General features: G+C 37.6%; 1 protein-coding gene across 3 annotated transcripts in view; it reads right to left on the reverse strand.

Moving 5' to 3' along the window:
* Pde1c (phosphodiesterase 1C) overlaps window positions 1-24392 on the reverse strand; it is a 588396-nt gene that overhangs the window by 32350 nt on the left and 531654 nt on the right. For all 3 annotated transcript variants that reach the window (XM_077796773.1, XM_026401540.2, XM_026401541.2), the window contains one exon: window positions 19074-19151. In XM_077796773.1, the coding sequence (XP_077652899.1) occupies window positions 19074-19151 (78 nt within the window). The remainder of the gene's footprint in view (window positions 1-19073; window positions 19152-24392) is intronic.

Below are 24392 nucleotides of genomic sequence, written 5' to 3' on the forward strand. Positions count from 1 at the left end.
AAAAACGAAAACAAACCAACCAAAAAAATAAATAAATAACAATTAAAACACGGATCAATGAAAAATTCAAGACTGATCATGGTGGTCTCCTTTGTAATATGATTCATTGAATCCATAAGGGGAAAAATCTTAATGTAGAACTTTAAATACTGGTACATTTGAAAAATCTAATAGTGGCTTTAAACTAGATTATAAACATTTGGTTCATGCAACATGGATATTAAATCACTTTATTTTGCAATCAAGACGACAGTGGTTGCTCATCTGGTCAATTTACCTCAATGGTCAGCAGGATTGGAAGAAATCAGATTCATCTAATCCCAAGGGCCTCCATGCAAAAAAAGCAAGGTTGCTCTTTCACAGAATTCTGTGAATTCTCAGCAGCTTCCCAAAGACATTTAAAACAAGACGCGTCCCAACCAAAATCATTACAGGGATGTTAAATCACCGGCATCCTCCACTGGACCCAGAGTGAGGGGGTGGAGGAAGGGAATGAAGATGAAAACAGGACTAAGTTAATGGAAAAAGACAATGCTGGATTTTTTTCTTCCTCCTGGCATTCTCTACCCCATGGAAGCTAATGGTCTTGGGCAGAATTTAAAACAACAAAAAAACACTATATTATTGGCTCCCACTGGTGAGCCATCTTGCCTATAGTTAAGTGTCCTGGGCAGGGTTCTGAAGGGATTGGAGTACAGACTTTAAGAAGGGTGATGTAATCACCTATAGAGATGTTCAAAGTCAATTCAGGATAAGGAAAATTTCCCACTCAACTTTAAAGGCTAAGATCCTCTCCTAAATAAGGTTTAACTGAAATTAGGCAGAAAATGAGTTGGGAAATAGGAGAACCTCTTCTGATCTATTGTAATTACAGTCAATTCTTAATTTTCCAGGAGCCATTGATTTAGACCTCCTGTGGTTCCTTTCTTTAATCTGGTCCTGATGTTTTGTTATGTTTACCCTGCATTAGCACCTTCTCCTATTTGAAAGAGAAATAATAAAGAAAAGAAAGCTCTACTATGATACTTGCACTGAAAACTTGTCAGTGAGGGAAGGAGACACAATAAAGCCAAAATCAAGAGTTAGAAAATTTCCACTGATTTTTTGACAGCCTAAGTACGTGTGGTCCATGGGGAAGATGCAAGCCAGGGCTGCCTCTTTAGTGCTCTGGCCATCATGATCGGCTTAGGGTCACATGTACTACTAATCACCTACAGTGATATTTCTTGGCCTCACATGCAAGACCCATAAAGCCCAGTTTTGTTATGATGACTTAAGATTGAATTTTATTCCCATTGATTGGAAGGAAGCTAAGGTCAGGCAGCTGGTTTAGTAGGAAGGACCACATTAAACATGGTGAGCTTCAACTGGCCCACAAGGAGACTGATGCACCTGCTGTCCCAGGCTGCCTAGGGCAGCAATGCCCACTGACAAGACTGGTGGGTGCCCAAGATGCAAAAAGGCCCATCGGGGATCTTAGGGAATCCAAAGGTCTTTCTAATCATGGCTTGTGGGGGGGACAGTGGGGTGCTCCCTCTGGCTATGGACCTCCATTCTCCTCTCCACTTTTGGATCAAGAGTGGAAGGAAGAAGCTGGTCAAGGGGTAGCAGAATGGGCAAAGAGAGAAAGCTTGTGTGTTGTGTGTTTAAGATGCATTTGTGTTCCCGGTCATTAAGTACAATGAACATCAAAAGAACTAAGGGCTTATGTTCTGAAGCTGGGGCTGTGATAATAATTATTTGTGAAAATAATTCAGAATATTCCCAAATTCGTTCTCTCTCTCTCTCTCTCTCTCTCTCTCTCTCTCTCTCTCTCTCTCTCCCAGGGATTGAACTCAGGGGCATTCAAATACTGAGCCATATCCCCAGCCCTATTTTATATTTTATTTAGAGACAGGGTCTTCCTGAATTGCTTAGAGCCTTGTTTTTGCCGAGGCTGGCTCACAATCCTCCTGTCTCAGCCTCCCAAGCCACTGGGATTACAGGTGTGTGCCACCACACCTGGTCACATCTGCTCTCTCTCTCTTTTAAAAACATCTTGTTTTTATTTTGGTAGTTCAAATGGTTAAAGGCTGGCATGTACATATTTAGCATTGTTTACACAAATATAATGAGTTTGTTCCTCATGTAAGGAAATGCTCAAACTCTTCCTAACTTTTTTTTTTGCATTAAATCCTTATTACGTGTATACAGTACAATTTTTTCATATCGCTGGTTGTATATAAAGTATGTTGACACCAATTGGATGATGATGTCTATCACACTCCACCATCCTTGCTAATCCCCTGCCCCCTCCCTTCCCTCCCACCCCTCTGCCCTATCTAGAATTCATCAAAGGAACTTCTGTTTCAGAATCTCTTCTGGCACTTGTCCTGAGGTGCCTAGTTTCGGAGCTGGCTGCAGGCAGATGTTTTACCCAGATTACAGAACCCTTGAGAACGGGGAAGGCATCCTACTTCTCTAACACCTCCTGCAGGTGAAGCAATACCAGATACATAGCACATACTCCACAAATAATTATTTTTTAATTAAAATGAAGTGAATTGAATTAAAATGAGATGGATGGGGATAAAGATGACGAGCAAGAGGTTTCCTGCCACACTTTCTAATTTTGACTTTCATAGCGTAAAATAAAAATTAAAAAGAAAATCATAAGGACATTGATTTTATATTTTATTTAATAGCAAGGTGTGATATGTCAAAAAATTATATTACCTGTAAAAAAAAAAAAAACATTATGGACGGCTTTCTGAGCGCTTAATCTCACAGAAAAGGAACATTTGCTACCCAGGTGTCTTTGCCATGGTTTGTAAATCAGGGCCAAGTCGCTCCTCATTTTATGTACTATATTTGCTTTATTACATTTTGGGTTTCTGTATTTGTTTTCAATTTAAACTGAAATGGAGTAAGTATCAGCAAGATCACAAAGCATATCAAAACAGGGACCCCGAGGGCAAAGTGTTAAGAGGCCACTCTGTACTGAACTGAGAAGCATGACCATTTTTGTAATTGCTGCTTTGAAATCCATTGATTCTAAACCTATGCTGGCTTTTTGGAGGGTTCAAAAAGTAGTTAAATGCACCACACTTGATGAACTAAAATGGAAGCTGGTCCCATCTTGGGTACTGAAGCAAATTGTCATCCCTCACCTGCCCCTGAACCAAAGACTTCTTGTATCTCATAAGGGGCAGCTGGAGTGGTTTTGAATCCTGGAGCACAAATATTCTACCTAGTGTATACTTATTCTGAAGGTAAGAAGATATGTTGTATATAGAACTTACAACCAATTGGTTTAAAGATACTTGTTTTAAGAAATGGATAAAGTTCTCATTCCAGTCAGAATGGCAGCTATTAAGAATACAAACAATAATAAGTGTTGGCGAGGATGTGGGGAAAAAGGCACACTCATACATTGCTGGTGGGACTGCAAATTGGTGCAACCAATTTGGAAAGCAGTATGGAGATTCCTTGGAAAAACTGGGAGTGGAATCACCATTTGACTCAGCTATCCCACTCCTCGGTTTATACCCAAAGGACTTAAAAACAGCAAACTACAGGGACACAGCCACATCAATGTTTATAACAGCACAATTCACAATAGCTAAATTGTAGAACCAACCTAGATGCCCTTCAGTAGATGAATGAATAAAAAAAATGTGGCATATATACACAATGGAATATTACTCAGCAATAAGAAAATAAAATCATGGCATTTGCAGTAAATTCATGGTGTTTAAGAATATCATGCTAAGTGAAGCTAGCCAATCCCAAAAAAACAAATGCTGAATGTTTTCTCTGATATAAAGATGCTGATTCATAATGGGTATGGGGGGCAAGCAAGGGAGGAATGGAGAATCTTTAGATGAACTTAGATAGGGCAAAGGGGAGGGAGGGGAAGGGAGGGGGCATGGGGGTAGGAAGACAGTGGAATGAGATGGACATTATTACCCTAAGTACATGTATGAAAACACGAATGGTGTGACTCTATTTTGTGTACAACCAGAGACAAGAAAAACTGTGCTTTATTTATGTAATATGAATTGAATTGCATTCTGCTGTCTTATATGACAATTAGAATAATAAAATAAAATAAATGGATACAGTTGAAGTTAATATGACTTAACTCTAAAAAATGTGATTATCAGTCATTTGCATTTATGCCTAGCTCATACATGGCATGTTGATGAGGCAGACTTCATAAGAATCTGACACTGGCTTTAAAAACATTGTAAATACATTTCTTTGTCATTTTTCTTGGGTTTGATTTGCTGTTGTTGTTGTTTACAGTCCGATTCAACTTTCACCCAAACACAAAGTAAGTTCACTTGACTGGAGATAAAGGAGGGATTCAAATCAGATTTTTAAGTCCCAGAAAAAAATATTGCTGCTTCTCTATAAAATTAACTTTCTACAGAAACAGAGTGACACAGGAGGCAACCAAAACAGTTGCAAAATACAAAATAGAAATAAAGCAAGTGGAGAAGACTAAAGCTCGTGAACCCAAGCCCAATTTTAAATGTCAAATTGGATTGTACTGGGCATGTGAATGAGTCTTGGTTTTGTTTTATAATAATGAGAATATACTAAGAAAAAAATTCTTTTAGAGATAGCTGTTGGCTTTTCAGAGTATAGATTTCACTGTTTCTAGATGATAAGTGCATTCTAGCTATTTTAAACTACTTTTTTTTCAATGTGTGCATGCTTTCTCTTTGCCCCAAACCATAATTGTACGATTATAATAAGATTTTTCTAAATTAATTTCACTGCATATAATATCAATGTTACAGCATTATTAAAATACTCTGATAATTTACTATTTTTCTGTAGCTAGATGAGATAGATGGTTGAATGGATAGGTAGGGTAGTAGAAGGGTAGGTAGATTAGAAAGGTAGATGATAGATACATGATATTTATGGCAACAGAACTTCCTAAAGCCCAGCCTATGGCGTCATCTTATAGAACAATGGTGCTGAACTTGTTGATTATACTTGTGCTGCTTTCTTTCTCCCTTTATTTAGTATGTCCTTTCTTTACAAAATTTAAAATATGTGAATAACTGTTTCTGTTCTTCTGTCTGTACTCTCCAAGGCATCTTCCTGTTGTTATTCCCCTCTGTTGTAGGAACCTTGTACAATGACATTTAAGGAAATATTAAAATGCCAACTCTGCAAGTGCCCCAGGGCCCAGCCCACTCCTGGCAGAGCAGTATCAGCCAGGTCTGGGGAACTCTTGCAGCTGCACTGGGGATGACCCAACGGCCAGCCTTCTCAGAGTGTGACGAGGACGGGTTCAAGCAACCCTGTCTACAAGAGAGCTTTTTTGCTTGGTCAGCCTTGGAGTCTGTGAAGCCAAGAAGCAGCCAGGACCATAGACAAAGAAAGTCCTTCAGAACATGCCAGAAAGGCTTGGATTTTAGACCTCACATATTCAGACTGCTCTTCACATTTTTTCTCAATCTTATGAGTTCAGGAAAAACACCAAATGCTTCAGAATGAAAGAAAATAAATAAAGCACAAACATTTTCTCATAGTTTTACTGTGCCTCCAGGTTATACAGTAAAAATAGCACATACTGTAGCAGGATAATACTTAGAAACATAGATGTCATCACTTGGAGATGAGGGTGCCCCTTGGTGGAGCATGCTAGGAATAAATACAGAAGGACAGATGGAATACTTGCTTGATACTGCACTGGACATGGCTCTTGGAACACAAGGACGTCTAGACAGGAAATGGCACTAACTATTAACATGGACCATCCAAAGTCCTGGCTTTGACACATACTTGCTTCAAAGGCAGCTGTTTTTTTTAAAGAATGTTTTATAAAGTCAATGAAGAGTTCCCTTTGGCAAAAGTGTCATTATTTTTGTTTCTCCAGTCTTTACACAAAATCTGACAAAATATAACTTTTCTACAGGGAAAACAGATAAATATCTATTTCATGATTGCTAAGATTTTTTTTAAAAATTCTGAACATCAGCATTATGGAAAAAAAAATAAAAATTGCTTTTTCTCTAGTCATTCCAAGTTTTTGATTCTCTCTATCAAGCTAGGTTCTTTTAAAAATAGAATGGTACATTAAGAGAGAAGCGAAATGTCCAGGAGATAGAGTGAAACAATGAAAGTTTATATACCAATAATTGCAAAGGAAAGTTGTTTTAAAAGATTAATTTTGTCATTAACAAAAAGTGCACTACACACTTTATTTGATCCTTCACTATGTAGTTAGTAACAGACTTGAATCTAAAAAGCTAGGTAAACTGCACAAATTGATGTTAGAAGTTTTCCTTAATATAACACAATTTAATTTCTTAAACCCACCAATCTTATGTTACATATATATGTATGTGTGTATATATACATATATATGTAATACATATATGTATGCATTTATATATATATATATATATATACACATACATATATATACACACACACATATATGCACTGTTACACATATATGTATATATATATACACACACATATATGTACATACACAAGATATATGTGTGTGTATACACATGTGTACATGATTTCAATAGCTTTTTTGATACTAAAAATGTGAATTTCAAAAATGCAAAATCTACAAGAGGATGATGCCAGTCACACGCCACCTTTGTCCTTTACAATGTCCATGAGGATATCTATTGTATGCACTCCTTGAAAAGCACAAGGACATTCCTTGAACCTAAAGTTGTATTAAAAATGCATTGATTTGTGACCAAAAGAGCTAGCTGTTCTGATTTGCTGTGATTCACCAGTTAGAACCTTAGGTAAGTGACTGGCTGGGCATGTCCATACTCCCAGGAGTATAAGCCCACTGCAAAAAGGAGCAATGATGTTTTCTAGTTCACCCACTTGACCACTTCTCACTCACATATGGATTGGTTAATAGATTTCACCCAAATCCATCCAACAACACACACACACACACACACACACACACACACACAAATTATATTGGGTCTCAGCATCATTGAACTCAAAATAACTCTTATTACTGGGTCAACCTACAGCCCACATTCTGAAATTAACCACAAAATGACACTAAAGTATATGAGCAAGAATATTTAGGCAACAAAACTGTTTAGAGTCTAATGAGCAAGGGCTTATGCAGATGCATAACAGGCAGCCACCTAAAAATAACACTGTGATTCTCCTCTCCATTTACTGATGCTTTGCTGTGGCCTTCTGACGAGGACATCAGGTGTAGGCTCAAATATTTGTCAAGCTACTTGAGAAAATAAGGGTGTCAAATGATCTAAAAGACCAACACCCCATGCCTATTCATGTAAACCACAGCTTTTGCTTACTGTGGGATGTTGGGTAAAAGGTCACAGGAGTTTTCAGCAACACATGGCTAAGGGAAAAGGGATACTGATCAGAGCACATGCTATAATGAGGATTTATCTTAACTGGGATCCAGAGCATCCAGGTAGAGTGTCTCTACACTCATGAAAACTAATCCACAAAGACACTGGGTTCTTGTGTTAAGGGCAATCCTTTCATTAATCAATAAGCCTGCTTTTCTGACGATACATAGAAGACTATAGTGAGATACTTTTCCAGGACTAAGAAATAATGCTATCCTCTGAGATGAACACTAGCTCAAAAACTAAAGAAGGCAATTAACTATTGGGAGAAACGACGCTCAAGTCAGCAGATGTTGATTTTAGTGGCATCATCAAATGGTGAGGTGGACTGAAATCACTCATTATTAAAAACCTGTTAAGCACCAAAGTTAAAAAGTTCTCATCTTTAAAGTAATTAGAATTCAAGGTCATGATGACACTTTCTTGAGTAGGAGAGAAAAGGATGGGGTAACAGCTACTGTTCCCAGAACTTCTCACCATCTGTGGCCTATTTGACACACCACAGGATCTGGGCACACAGTCGGGAGGGGAGTGGGTGAAGAGTTAAGGGGGACAAAAACGAATGAGACTGAAAAAGTTTGAGAACACCTGCTTATAGACACCAAATTTCTTCAAGATCAAGGCAGAAGAAAGCAAACAAGGAGGACCAGAGGTGAACAAGAATAATAACCTATTCCAAGATATTAACTATCTGATGGCTAAAGGTGACTGAGAAGGAGACTAGAAACAGGATGTCGTGGAAGAGTACTTCATGCCCTGTCAGGATACAGGGCACACGAGACCACCCCCAGTCTCCTCTGCAGGTCCGTCCCAGTAGTAGAGACAGACATCAGGGTATTCTATTCCAAAGTTATAGTTCATCAACTAACTCCCCTGTCATCCTCAGGTGGCCAAGCAACTTTCTGGTGTTGGGAATTCACAAGCAAAATTTCCTTTAAGAAGAAGAAACCCCTGACTGGCCTGTTGACATGGGCATTCCAGTGTACACAGAGCATCTATTTCTAACCGTATACCAATAAACTGGCAGTCAAAGCTATGCCTTGGTCAAAAAAAAAATTCATTTCAGTGTCAACAAATCCTCTGCATCTCAATCAATGCTTCATTTCTGTTCGTGTAGACTTCTCCGTCATCAGGTGCATCCCAAGCTCCCAGGTAAAGGATGTCTATTTCCCACATGAGGGAAATGTTTATGTATGAATACATGACCAGTGAAACTCCACATCTTGTGTACAGAAGAATATGGTGAGTCACAAAGTGGATTTCCCTTCAAGACTCCTATGTAGCAGAATGAAACTGAACCCTATCTCTCACTCTGCACAAAACTCAACTCAAAGTGGATCAAGGACCTAAGCATTAGACCAGAGACCCTGAACTTACCAGAAGAAAATGTAGGCCCAACTCTCCATCATGTCTGCTTAGGAACCAGATTCCTCAACAAAACTTCTAGGGTACAAGAAGTAAAATCAAGAATCGATAAAAGGGATGATATCAAAATAAAAAAGCTTCTTCACAGCAAAGAAAATAAACAAGAATGTGAAGAGAGAGCCTATAGATGAGGAGAAGATCTTTGCTACCTAATGCTCAGATAGAGCATTAATCTTCAGGATGTATAAAGAACTCAAAAAGCTTAACACCCAAAAAACCAACAACCCAGATCAATAAATGGGCAAAAGAACAGAACAGACACTTCACAGAAGAGGAAATATGATCGGTCAACAAATATATGAAAAAATGTTCAACATCACTAGCAATTAGAGAAATGCAAATTAAAACTACACTGAGAGTCCATCTCATTCTAGTCAGAATGGCAATTATCAAGAATACAAGTAACAAGAAATGTTGGTGAGGACAAGGGTATACATTCGTACATTGCTGGTGGGACTGCAAATTGGTGCAACCACTATGGAAAGCAGTATGGAGATTCCTCAGAAAACTTGGAATGGAACCACCATTTGACCCAGTTATCCCACTCCTCAGAATATACCCAAAGGACTTAAAATCAGCACACTATAGTAACACCGTCACATCAATGTTCACAGCAGTTCAATTCACAATAGCTAAGCTATGGAACCAAACTAGGTGCCTCAAAACAGATGAATGGATAAAGAAAATGTGACATATGTACACAAGGGAATATTACTTAGCCACAAAGAAGAATGAAATTATGGTACTTGCCAGTAAATGGATGGAACTGGAGACTATCAGGCTAAGTGAAATCATCCAATCCCAAAAAACTAAAGGCCAAAGGTTCTCTCTGATATGTGGATAATAACACATAATAAATGGGGGGGGGAATAAAAGTTCATTGAATTAGACAAAGGGGGAATGAAGGGAAGGGAGAGAGAAAGGCAATAGGAAAGAGAATAGAATGTATCAGTCATAACTTTCCTATGTTTATATATGAATACAAAACCAGTGAAACTCCACATCATGTACAATCAGAAGAATGGGATCCGAATTAGAATAAAGTTTCCCATGTATGTATAATATGCCAAGATACACTCTATTGTCATGTATTCCTAAAAAGAATGAATAAAAATTAAATTAAAAAAAAGAATTCTCGAGATGCCACAACCTCTTCAATGATTGAATTATCTTATATGTAGTTCATGTAGGATAGAAGTTTGAACTAAAATGGCCATAAAGACCACCACCCTGTAAGAATTGTGAATGTATTAGAATTCTTCCTAAAATCATATTGACAGTTCCTTAGAAAACACATCAACCTTTCAGAAATTGAGAAAAACATTAAATCGGTACAATATTCCCTATCAAGTCCCCCGCAGCTAGGGTGCAGGAGATTAATTAAAAGATGAGTGTGCTGAAAATGAGTCATGTGTTCAATGGCTGCTGTGGTTCTGAACTGACTAATGCACAGTCACCATCAACCTCGGGTGACAAGAAGTCCTTCAGGAAGAAAGAGCAGAGACGGGCCATGAGGTAATAAGATGAGGCCTCCATGACAAGGACAGGGAAGGTTATAGAGGGGTCTGAAACAGCCAATTGTTAGTTCTGAAGCATCAAGACAGCCCAAGGCTGTTGCTCTGAGCAGTACAGGGGTGGGGGGCAGCAATACCAGGAAGACAAAGTGAGATGAGGCTAATTCCATGAGACAGAACACCAGGACACAGGCGTCTCTGCTGACAACCACAGTCTCAGTGCCTGGATGACAAGTGGATGCCCACCTCCTGAAAGACAGTAATGTTCCAGGGCATGCGTTGCTTCCCAAATTCCTACATTGGAACCTGAGTAAGAAACAACCTCTGTGGTATCACGGGCACCCACATGTCGTAGTTCTGCCAGCTTGGCTTTCCTCCCTGGATCTGCAGAGCTGGGTGCACCTCCAGGTCTGCACAGGCCCCATCTGTCATTCACTACCAGGTCCACTGACAGCAGGGTGGTGCCCCTTCCTTTAGGTAACGAACAGAGTCCAATGTAACATAGGAATGTTACAAGAATGAAGTGCAACTCCAACGTAAAGGCTCATGATTATATCCTTCTACTGCTTTTATTAAGAACTCAGTAAGTATAATAGAACAAAAGGTATCTAACAAACTCACTCCTTCCAACTTTATGTATGTATCTCAATCCAAATTAACTTTCTAGGAATCAGCTATTTTAAAAAAAATGGGAAAACATATTCAATTCTTCAGATGACTCTTGTAAGCTCTGTAACAAGTCAGGGTCACAAGATAATAGCCTGGTGAAGGACCAAGTGACAGGTAAGTTCCTCTTCCTCTTGTGTTCACAATAAGCCTTCTGATCACAATTAGTTGCTCTAAGCAGACTCCCAAGAATATTAGCTATACTGCCTCCTGCATTTTCCCTGTACTGAGATGTTGAGCAGGAGAATAAGAGCAGCTTAAGAAATGAGGCTGGGGTCAAGGCTCAGTGGTAGAGCGCTTGCCCTACCATGTGTGAGGCACTGTGTTTGGTTCTCAGCTATATATATATATATATATATATATATATATATATATATATATACATACACACACACACACACACACACGTATGTAAAGGTCCATCGATACCTATTAAAATATTAAAAAAATAAAAAGAAATGAGGCTACAAGAAATATCATATGCTCTTTGAGAAATGAGCTAAAAAAGTTACATCCTGACAGTCACAGAAGTCAAGAGCTAAGAAATTATTAGTTGAATACAATCTGCAAGTGTGAAATCTTCTTCTTCCCTTACATGAGCTTCATTTTGTTTTGTTCTCTCTCAATATGTTTCATTTGTCTTCATTTTTTAATTTGTCTCTCCTTAATGATGCTAAAGACCCTTTAATGTGCTTCTTTGCTAGCGGTTATCTTCCTTTGTGACATGTTGGTTAAAATGTTCATATGATTTTAATTAGATTCTTACTTTCTTATTATTGAATATTGAGAATTCTTTCTATATTGTGGATAAAAATCTTTTAACAGATCTATACTTTGCAAATATTCTCTCAGTCTGTGGATTGTATTTTTATTCTCCTACCAGGTCTTTAAGAGCAGAAATTTTTAATTTTGATAAAGTATCATTTATCAATTTGTTCTTTTATGGTTTGTACTTTTATTTTCATATCTAGGATTTTTTCCCTAATCCAAGTTAGAAGGGAGTTTCTCATATGTATTTTTAAATAGAGGTTTATAATTTTACATTCTACACTTAGGTTTTTGGACCCATTCTAGTATCATGCGTTTATGTGGCACACACACAGGTAGAAGTTCATTATTTTGCTCCAATTGCTCCATCACCATTTGCTGATGACCATCATTTTCCATAGAATTTCCTTCTCCCTTTGTAAAAAATAAGCTCTAATGAACATACGGATCTGTATCTGGACTCTATTCCATTGACCATTGTCTATGTTGATGCCCATAGTATGCTGCTTTGATTACTGTAGCTATAGAAGTCTTGAAATCGGGTCAACTTTTCCTTCTCTTCCAAAGTTTTTTGCTTTGTCTATTCTGGGTGTTTTGCATTCCATACATATTTTAAGTCAGTTTGCCCACTTCTACAGAATGTCATGCTAGGATTTTAATTGGGACTGTGTTGACTGTATAGATCAATCTGAGGAAAACCAACATCTCAACTATCTCTAGAAATCCCCAAATATTTAGAAAGAAAACATTATACTTCTAAATAACTGTTCAGTTGATGTAGAAATTGAAGTGGAGCTGGGCACGTTGGCTCATGCCTGTAATTCCAGCAGTTCGGGATACTAAGGCAGGAGGATCATTAGTTCAAGGCCAGCCTCAGCAATTTAGTGAGGCCCTAAACAACTAAGTGAGATCTTGTCTCTAAATAAAATTTAGAAAAAGGGATTGGAGATGTGGTTCAGTGGTTAAGTGTGCCTGGATTCAATCCCCAGTACCAAAGGGGAAAAAAAAAAGTAGAAATTAGAAAGTATTCTGAGCTCATATAAATATATACGCAACATATCCAAATTTTTGGCATGATGCTAATGTACTTATAGGGAAACTACAGCACTGCCTAGAATAGAAAAAGAAAAAAAATACTCATTGACCTTAACTTCCACCTTAAAAACTAAAATAAATAAATAAATAAGTCAAATTATATCTATTAGCAAGCAGAAGAAGGAAAATAATAAAGATCACACCAGATATCAATTAAATAGAAAAGAAAAACAACAGATAATGTTAATGATAATAATTAATAAAATATATTAACCTCTAGCCAGACTGGTCAGAAAAAAATTATGAAAACACAAATTTTCATTTCAATATAATGTGTGTTCTCCTATTCTACTTCTTGAGTATATCAGAAATGCCAATTAGGTCAAGTTGATTACTAGTGTTGTTTCAGTCTTTTCAACACTGATTTTATATCTACTGATTCTATCACTTATGGAGATGACTATTAATGTGTGCAAATGGTGGATTTAAATTTTTTCTGCAGTTCAATCCATGCATTTCAGTGCAAAAATGTGAAATATCATTATATTATTATATTTTCTTGATAGATGGACAAATTTATCATTAGGAAATAAACTTCTTTAACCCTGAAACTTTCTTTTTTCTGTTCTTTGCCCTGAAATCTACTTTGTTTGATATTAATGTAGCTATTCAAATATTCTTTTGTCTAGTGTTGCTATATCAATTTCAATTTTTTTAAATTTTGGGGCAGAATAAATTGGGGTCTTATGATCTGACAATCTCTACTTTTTAATTGGGGTATTTAGGTCATTTATATTGATATGCTTGATTTTAAGCGGATGGTGTTCCTATTTATTTTTTATTTCATTTTCTCTCTCTCTCTTTTTTATTTCCTTATTATTCTTTTTTCCACCTGCTTTTGGATTAATTATTATTTTTGGTCCCCTATTATCTCTTGTTAGCTAGTCAGCTATATATCTTTTTTATTATTTTGGTGATTGACTTAAAGCTTATAGTATATGCTCTTAATATATCTCAGTCTCTCTTCACATATTACACCATTTCGTGTATAGCATTAGAATCTATAATAGTATACTTCCATTGCTTTCCCTTTGTATTTTATGCCATTGTAGTCACACATTTTGTTTTTGTATATGTTATAAGGCCAACAATACATTAACTACTTTGTTTCAAGTAGCCAATTATCTTTTGGAGCATTAAATAATAATAAAGTATATACATTTGTCTTTTGCTATCTGTGGGAAACTGGTCCCAGGACCTGTCACAGATACCAAAATCTGTAGAAGGTCAAGTTCCTTGCATACAATGTCATAGTATTTGAACATAACCTATGCACATCCTCCCATATTCTTTTTAGATTATCTCTAGATAACTTAGACTACCTTACACAGCATAAATGCTAGGTAAATAGTTATTATAGTATATTGTTTAGGGAGTAATGATAAGAAAACCTTTGTATGGTATGAAATTATCTTTAATGAAAATTATCTTTAGTTCACCTGAATTTCTAAAAAAAAATATTTTTGGTGGATACAGAATTCTTGGGTGATTTTTTTTTTTTTCCTTTCAGGATTTTAAAGATGGTGCTCCCCTGTTGACTTGTTTTCTCTAACAAGAAATCTACTATCATCCTCACCTTTGTTCACTTGTGCACATGTGGTTTTTTTTCCCTCTCTTTGGCTGTTTTTAAACATTTCTTTTCATCTTTGTTAAGAGCAATTTGATTTCGATATGTTTGGTGTAATTTTTTCTTTGTGTTTCTTGTTCTTGGGCTTTATTGAGCTTCTTAGATTTATAGTTTTCATCATGCAGCAAAATTTTGCCCATTGAGTCTTCAAATAGTTTCCTTTCTTCCCCACTCTTTCTTCTATTTGGAGATTCCAAGGAATCTGCTATTTATAATAATTTATATTGTATTCTTTATTCTGTTTTTATTCCTTTTATGCTTTATTTATATGTCTAATTTTTTCACTACTTTTTTTCCCTCAATGTCTAATCCCATTGCCTTTACTATTAATCCCACCCAATGTCTTCCTATTAACACCATCCAGTGTATTTTTCATATCAGACCTATAGTTTTCATATCTGGAAGCTTGATTTTTGATCTTTATAAATGTATGCATGTCTCTTCTTAAGTTCTGAACATATGTACTAAAGTTGTAAGAGCTGCTTTAATTTCCTAGTCTGATAATTCTAACATTTATCTTTGAGTTGGTTTCAACTAGTTGGGTATTTGCTTGTTAGTTTATTCCTCATTATGAGCAGTGTTTTTTTGTTGCTTTGAATGCCCAGGGATTTTATTATTATTATTATTAGATGCAGACATTGTGAATTTTAATTTGTTGGGTGCTAGATCACACACACACACACACACACACACACACACACACACACACACCCTCCTTGAGCTGTGTTCTGGGATGTAATTAAGTTACCTGGAAACATTTTGATCCTTTTGTCTTGCTTTTTGAGATTTGTTAGGCAGGACTAGAGCAGCACTTAGCCTACAGCTAAGTAGCTAATTATTTCTCCCTACAAATTCAAGACAATTGTGAGTACCTAATTTCCTTTAAATGATGAGAGGTTCAATTCTAGTTGGTGGGAATAGGCACAATTCTTGCTCCTTGTGAACATCAGGACCATTACCTCTAATCCTCTTGGCTGGTTCTTTTTAGGCCTCAGGTAGTTTCCTCATTGCATGGGTTGATCAGAATTCTGGAGAATACATTCCAGATCTCTGGAGTTTTCTAGTTCTCTTCTTTTATATTTTATTTTGTCAACCCTAACCAGGTTGGAACTCAGGGATGGAATGCCCAGGTTGGTTTCCCTGAACTCTTACTCAAATTCTCAACTCAGAGGGTCAACCAGGTCTGCCCATGTCCCTCCTTTCCATTGTTGTCGAAGAATCCTCTCATGGCAGTAACTGGGGCCATCACAGGGTTCACCTCATTCATCTCTTTTCTCTCCAAAATCACTCTTCTTCATTTTCTGACCTCTGGTATCTTGAAAACCATTCTATTACAAACATTGTCCAGTGGTGGTCAGCCTCTCTTTTCCTCTCTCTCTTGATTCAGGTGAGAAGAGAAATCCAGTTCTGGTTATTTCTCTTTGTCAGAGGCAGACATTTGTGGATTTTCTTTTGTCCACCTTTTCCACTTTTCCCAGCTTGCTTTTAAATTTCATGAACTGATATTAAACATTCCAATTCCCAGAATGTTCAGTGAAGGAGAAACTCCAGTTGGACTCACTCTCTGGGATTTGGCTAATAACAGTGCAGGACCTAATTATAACCCATCTTCTGAGAGACACAAAAGGTGGGCGTCTCATCTCTCTCTGTTACGTGGTCAAGTATAACGAAGGGTAAGTTTGTATTTTTGAACAACTATAATAAATCATGTTAGGTCAAGAGGCAATGCTCTTACAACCATGACTAAAAATGCCCTAAAAGAATTAATTTGTGTGGTACCCTGCAAGTCTCCCAATAATGATGGAAAATTTTAGACACTAAGAGAAATTTGGCTCAGAGACCTAGATTTTTTTATGTTAGTGCATTTCTCTCTGGAGGTAAGTAAGGTACTTTCAGAGGACAGCCATTCTTTGAAGTCAGTTAGAAAATTATTGCTACAGGGTACTAAAGAGAACCTCAGTAACCTGACAGAGATAATGTGCCATTGCAGTGTGGTCATTATGCAAGGATGTAATTTACTGTTTCAGAACACATTACCTCCCCACCATGTGCAGGCCCAAGGTCATGAGAGTTTGGGAAAAACCAACTGGTTTCTCTCTGAATGTTTACAATGCTACAACCACGAACCATAGTGGGTTAATCACAGTGGGTATGAATTGTACCTGGATACTCCCCTCTCAAAAATTATAGAGAGCTACTCGTCAATGATTCTCAGGGTTGGAATGGGAATAGGGTCATTGAAAAGTTAAATGAACTCTACCTGGTCACCAAACATAATAAGAGCCACTAGAACGAAATGTTCAAAATGTTATTTCTATATGGGATTTTAAATCAATATATCCACTGATCTATATATTCCTTTAAAAAAAAAAAAAACTTCTGTAGCAAAGAGCTTTAGTGACTTAAAAGGAAAGGGTAGGTGAGAGTCATTCTTTTGCACTTCATTCCACCAAGAATTAGCTTTAGTCCTAGTAAAGGTTTTGGACTAAACCATTGTAAGTCACTGAAGTTCAATGCTCTGCCTCTTGGGTAGGTGCCAAAGTAGTGATGATGACAGATGTCAGATCGGTTCAATAACGACATTAGAATACAAAGTTGTTCCTGTCTATGTTTGCATATAAATTTGCAAGTGTAAGGGCACAGCAGCCCCTCTTGAGGCTGGTGAAGGGTGGGATTATGGAGGAAAAACAGAGGATAGATGTTAGAGCTTGTCTTTATTTACTAGAGCCAGTTCACACTCCCATAAGATCAAGAATCCTGCTCATTAAATAATCAAATTTTACACTTATTTATACAACAGGATATAGAATCTATTTCATCACCTTCCTCCCCCTAAAATTTTTCAGTCTTATAAATATTTGGAAATCATTCAGTTAAAAGGGGACCAGATAACATAATAGGGCTTTATGAAGGTAATAGAACTTAAATCACAAGGCCCACATGACATTATAGCAGCTATTTATAGTATAATAAAAATCATAAGATGGAAGATTCCATATTAAAAATTTTGGACCTGATTTATTATGGGCTTTTGTGCTATAGGAATTCAGATCAGGGAGCAATGGGCCAAGTGTGGATGGGGAAGATGTCCAGGTGCTAGGTTTAGGTGACCCCATTCTTCCTCGGTACCTTTCCTGGATTGGGTTGCCTTGATGTGGGTCCGATGATGCCTGGCAAAGAGTCCCTGGTATTTGAACAACCTTTCCCATAAAAGTCTGATTGAGATATTACCATTTTGAATTCTATTTTATCTCTGTTTAATTCACTTCTTATTTACAATTATTCAAGGAGATATGTTCATTAAGTGGTTTCTATTTGCATAAGCAAGTTGGTTAAAAATGACAGATGTGAGTTCCCCAGGTATTGTGTGATAAGACACTTGGAGTGACTTCTTACATCTTAAAAGGAAAGGTTTGAAAATGGATTTCATGCAAGCATGTTGTTATGGCGTAAGGCTAAAAGCTAAAGGAGCTGTTTCATTTTTAATAGATGTGTGAATGCTCGTGTTTAAATTTCTTCTTATTCCTGAACCTGAATACCCAACACTTGTTCTTATTCACAGAATACCTTAGCATCAAGTACAATGTCTCCTGGGAAGTTTCAACAAGGGCATGGGACTCTTAACAAAAGCCATGCCCACGAAATTTTCATTTTTAGTTAAATATCATGTCAATGCCTAAAGGGATGCTCAAGAATGAACATGTATGACAAACAAAACAATAAAATGTATGTAAAAAGTAAGGGTAGGTTTCTCAATCCAATAGTTCCAAGTGTGGCAGGTAATTTAATTTTGAACTTTCAGGTTTTAGAAAGAATGGAATGTTGTTTATAAAAAGTATAAACGATGCTCATGAAGCACCTCACTGTGGTGGTTTATGCTGCATTTTGCGCTGTCACTGCCTTTAGGACTTGTTCTTACTGGCCCAATTGTGTTCTATAACTATATATGTTGCATTGCAACATTGCACTGACCCAATTCCTGTTTATTTTTACCAAAAGTAATAATTTACTCAAGGGAAAAATTGTGCAAACTAAAAGCACAGAACATGTCCTATTTATGTTGCCCAATTCGTGATCAGAAACTCATAAATACATTAGCAGAATGTCTTATTCCATTGCATTGCAGTCAGCAAGTCCAAAATGAAGTTTGGGATTTTGATGAAGTTTAGGATTCAAATATGTCAAGTGGGAAAACTGATTTCATGCATGCAAGTAAAGGCAGCATGGCGGTATGGGGTGCAGCTGCCAGCTGAAGGGGCTCTCTCCTTTTTAATAGATGCATGAAGAATTATGTTCAAATTTCAAAACCACTCCCTGGAAACTTTCACTTTTAGCTTGATATCATGTCCATGCATAAAGAAATAATTAGGAATGAGCCATTATGACAACCAAAACAATGAAGGATTTCAGAGAAGAAGAGACACAGCAATAATTAGTAAATTATTGAAAATGAGATACCAGTATTATTAAATGTAGTGGAGTGGGGTGTTTTTTAGGGTGTAAAACTATATTAACCATCTCTATTTCAGTTTCAGGTATGATTCTAACAAGTTTTCAGTAATTGCAAATTTTATGGAAAAAGCGTAATGGGAAAAATACTCTTACCATCTGTTTTCTTTGAATCATTTCCGATGTTGGAGTGATCCTTCTTGTCTGTCTTATTTTTACCATCTTTCAAGTCACCTGAAAGCAATAAACGTGACAAACAGTATATGTATACAGCTAAGGGGAAGTTATGAATATCTCTAAACCTGCCAAGGTAAAAAAAAAAAAAAAACGTGTGGCATAATTTTATAGTCACAAGGGAGTACATGTCTCAGTGTAAACATCTTCCATCATCACGCATTAGATTCTGGTAATTGGATTATGATAGGAAATCAAGATTGAAAGTTCCTAACAGACAAGGTTGTAATTAAGTCCACAGTGTTTGTCTTCTAAGAAAGGCAGTTCAAATTATGGTTAGACTGTGGAGTGAGGAAAAGTCTGGGTTAAGTGTAAATTCTACCAGTTAATAGCTATTTAACATCTCTGTGCTTCAGTTTTCTTATCTGCAAAATGGGTTTATAATGCCTATCTACTGGCATTTAAAACGTGTAAGTACTGAATATGATACTGCTCAATGATAGCTGTTATTATTCTAAAACAGAGCTATAAATAATATTCTAATTAACAAGCTTGTCAGAGTATAATTTATAAGGTTAAAAATTTCACCCTTAAACAAATGTAGAATGAACATGTGTGAAAAATACACTGAACTTATGTATGAGGGAGATGGTAAGGATGGTTCTAAGAGCATTTAAGGAAATAGGCATTTTAGAGACATGTTAAAATAAGATTACTAAGAAACAGAAATGTTTATACTCCACAAGGCAATAAAACTATAGCCTTTTTGGTTATCTTCTCTATAAGTCAAAATTTTCCAAATTAGCAAGTAACTCCACAGTTAATTAGTAAATAACAAAATAAGACACAGCCATATTCTCCAACAGCAGGGGTCAGCAGATTACAGCCTATGGGACAATCAGGCTTGCCACCTGTTGGGGTCAATAAAGTTTTATTGGCATGCACTCATACACATCCACTTACATATAGTCTGTGACTGCTTTCATGTGGCAAAAATAGAAACAAACGAAAATATTTTCTGTCTAGCCCTTTAAAGAAAAAGTGTGCTAATCCCTGTCCAGGGTAATTTAATGATCCTTAGGCAGGTCTGTTCAATCATAGGCCAGTGTCATACCAAAAGATCATGGATACCTTCCCCTAGCTTTATTTTAAAGTTTTGGCATATTTATTTTTAATCAATTTTACTAATATAGGCTTTCTTTTTAGCCCTGTATACATTTAAGAATACGTTACAACTCAAATGTTGTGCACCTACTGAAGCAAAAAGATCCTAACACTAACTAAAGTGAGGATAGTATCCAAGCCTCCAAGATGTGTATGTAAGGAAAAGGATTTATCTTTTTGTTTTTTAGCTTTGTGCCAGGAAGTGTGCTAAATGCTTTGTATGCATCATTTCATTTAATTCTTACAGCAACCTCATTATGAAGGAACTGCTATTGGAAGTAGAGAAACTCATCAAAGATTCACCTACTAAATGGTCAATTTGCTAAATAATCAACTCACCAAATGATTGAGGATGTTTTACAAGTTTGAATTTTTCCTGACATCACTGCAGCCACCTGGGCAAACTCTAGCCAGTCCATCTGCATCTTGTGTAACCCACTGTCCCCCAGCATGCATTTCAGACACTCCCCTGGCCTGGCCTCTGATCCCAGCCTTATATCCACATCTCCCTCCGGTGGCAAAACTGTTCCTGTCAGCTACTGTAGATCTGGTTTAAGCCACTTGTCTGACAGGTTGTTTTTGTTTGTTTGTTTTTATTTTAACAAATGGTCAATAGATCTTTCTACAAAGTACTCTCACTTAAGTCAACTTGTAAGGAATCGACCTGAAACACATATGACATATCATCCCTATTTTATGGCCGAGGAATCTAAGGCGCACATATAACACCACAGGCCACGAGGGTGGGTCTGACTCTAGAGACCAAATTTTCAACTATTATAGTTATAGCTTCCCTTCAAAGCTCAATTTTTTGATTTCAGTTTTCCATTTCTAAATGCCTTTGGATCTACAAAGAAATGATTACCTAAGGCTAATGCAAGGCTATTTTGGGCTGTGATGCAGTCTATGAAGTTTGTACTTCTAATTGGACAAATCCTAAGCTAAATTAGATGTTAATAAACTCCCCCAGGTTTTTCTCATTCTTAATTCAGAAATGGGAAGAATGGAGAAGAAGGGATGTCCACCTTGCCCTGGGCCCAAACAGGTCAGGTTTAAGTAAAGGACATGATTATCTCCCCTTCTACCACCAGCGCTTGTCCAAAGAGAAGGGTCTCTTTAGAAGTCCCATGAAACAATCCCCACAACAGCCTTTCCCTCTTTTAGGACACCAGAGATGGACTCAAGGATCTCAAGCCCTGTAGTCAAATTAGTGTCATGCAGAAAAATAACCCTTCTTCCTGAAGCGAGCTTTCACACCCCACATGCACTCTATTTTAGGCCTTCCAGCTTGCTCTGAACTGGAGTTTGACCCACAGCTGCAGCAAGACCAAGATGTCTTCCTAAAGTCAGCAGAAATGGTTCGATTTGCTGGATGCCAGCCAGTAGCCCATGCAGCCTGTATACTCAGCCAGGGTCTGGAAGGCTGAGGGAGGAAGTTGCCTTGATCCAGAGCTTAAAGGAACCACTAATTGGCAAGAGGAAAGCAAACCCCCAGAACTTCTCTAACCAATATCCTTCAGCCCTCACCTGGAAAATGCCTTGGGCAACCCACAAGGAGGGGTGCCTAGGAAAAGACCCATGCTTATTTGATGATGTTCCCTGAACAGAACCCATTAGGCAATTTCCCATGGGTTGGGCATAGAGTAATGGCTGATGTGAGCTGTTACTCAATAAACAGGGGCAAACAGAAGAGCCTTTCTGGGCAGTCATAAATCATTTTAATTAGGCTGCTATAACAAAGTCCCCAATCACCATTAGCCTTTCTTATTATTGCTCTGAATTGATTTCTTTTCCCACCTCTGATTTCATACTCAATTTTTAAGGGAAATGGTAGGCTAGTGCTTTGGAAAATAAACACAGCTGTGGAATCAAGCCAGCCTTGTTGGAGAGGCAGGCTCCTGTGTCTTTCAGGATCCCTACACCCCTGACATCTTCAAAATAAATCCCTGTCCCCTCTGCCCTCTCTGATTCTTTGTAGGATTTATGACCATTTTGTGTGTGTGTCTGGCTTGTTAGTGTTTATTGGTTTCTCTTACTGACTAAGCCAAGGGTTAGCAAACCAGGACCCAGGGGCCAAAGCTGGCCCTGCTGCCTGGTTTTATTATCATCCACAAACTAAGAACGGCTTTTATATATTTTTAAAGGACTGGGAAACAAAAAGATTGATATTTTGTGATGTGAACATCAGATGGAATTCAAATTTTAATTTCCATAAATAAAGTTTTATTGGAATACAGCCTCAATCATTTGCTTTGGTATCATCGTGTCTTTCACGCTAAATGGCAGTGTTGAGTAGCTGCAACAGAAACCATATAGCCCCAAAGCTGCAAATGTTTACTATATGGTCCATTACATAAAAAGGGTGCCAACCCCTGAAACAAAAAGATACCGAATATATATATATAGACTGCAGGCACAACTCCTATTTCTCCTATTCCCCACTTTCTCTGCCATCACCAAATCTGCAAATGATAAGGGTGTGGCAGTTACATAGTAGAGAATAGAGACACCCATGAAACTGAGTTTCGCCTGGGATCTCTACTGAAAGGTAGCTTGACCTTAGGCAAGCGATTTAATTTTAATTTTTCCAACTGTGAGATGGGAATAAGTATCTTGACAAAATTGTTGGGATTTTTAAATGCTTTAATCTTACGTTAAAAATCTCAAGATACAGCATCTGGCACATTAGGTATTCAATAAATGGCAGTACTCTTAATTATGATTACTGTTTTTATTCAAGACATGTTTAGCCAGAAGAAAAAAGGAGGGAAGAAATGCATTTTTCCTCTTTGGTGGCCCCTCCTTTGGAGGAGTGACTTAGCTAGGAGGAGGAGCCAAATTACGCAGTGCTCACCCCAGCCACCCACTTCCCTTCCATGTGTTTTCCACAAGATGCACATATATTCAGTCCCTGCTGGGGGGTGGAGGCACTGAGCCCCAAACATGCCTGGTTCTCCCAGTGTCAAGTTGTAAAGCTCAGCTCAGGTCAGATGCAGGAAGAAGCCCAGGTGTTTAGTAGAACAAGTCCATGTTCCCAGGCCAGCTCCAGTTGCCATGGAATTGACACCTTCATCATTGACTTTCTGATTTTCCTATCTATTTCTTTGTTGGTTCAGATCTCAGGAGGGGAAGAGAGGGATGGTTTGTATCACCCTCTAAAACTTCAACAGGAGCATCATAAATTCTTAATAACAATTTTTTTTTCTGGATGATGATGCATTTGAATACAAAACATACTAAAATGTCTCCAGAACCAGGCTGCTAGGGATTGGACTAGCTGGAACAATGGCCTTCCCTGTCACTTAAGAGTGGTCATGAAGATTAGTTGAAGGAACTCATGCAAACTTCTTGGAGTGTGATATGAACTATTATCATCATTATATGTTTTAAAATACTCTTTTATGATTTTACATAAAACATGGTATATATTCTATTTTTAAAAGTTGGAGACTGTCGTGTAAGTACTTTGCACTATTTCTCATTTCCCCAGACCCTGTAGCATAATAACTATAGCTAGAGGAAATCGCCTGGTCCTACTGTGCAGGTAAGAAAATAAATATGGAAAGAGAGAACTTAAAACAGCACCTGGCATAAGTTATTTTCTTTGTAGTTTTTGGTACCATATTATTATTAAGGCTCATAAGAAAACCATGCTGTATGTACATTGAACAGAGACAACGAAAGGTTAAATAATCTGGCCAAGGCCACCAAGAAGAGGAAAAGATGTAACTTGAATCCGGGTCTGTTGGACTGCAAAGCTACCTTGCTACCCATCCACAACCTGGCACTTGCAAGCTGCAGACTCTGAACTTCCTGCCCTTCCCAAAACAAGGGGACCAAGTCCATGCCCTCAAAGGGCATTCATCAAGTCCTCTGTGTCTGGAAGCCTCTTTTTCCTATTTTATCAGCAAACTTCAGCTCTTAACACCTGGCTGAGGCCCCATCTCCTCTTGAAGCCTTCTCTGCCTTCACCCTATCTCACACCTTCCCGTCCCAACAAAGTTAATGTCTTTCTTTGCAGGGTGTTTTTTTGGGGGCATTTTATCTGCCACACCATGGCTGTTTTCTGTCTGCATTTCACTAGAATTATTAGTGAGGCTGTCTATGTCCCCTATGACATCATAGATTTCCTGGGGC

This window comes from Urocitellus parryii, chromosome 3 (assembly GCF_045843805.1).
Source record: "Urocitellus parryii isolate mUroPar1 chromosome 3, mUroPar1.hap1, whole genome shotgun sequence".
In the NCBI taxonomy this organism is placed as follows: Eukaryota; Metazoa; Chordata; class Mammalia; order Rodentia; family Sciuridae; genus Urocitellus; species Urocitellus parryii.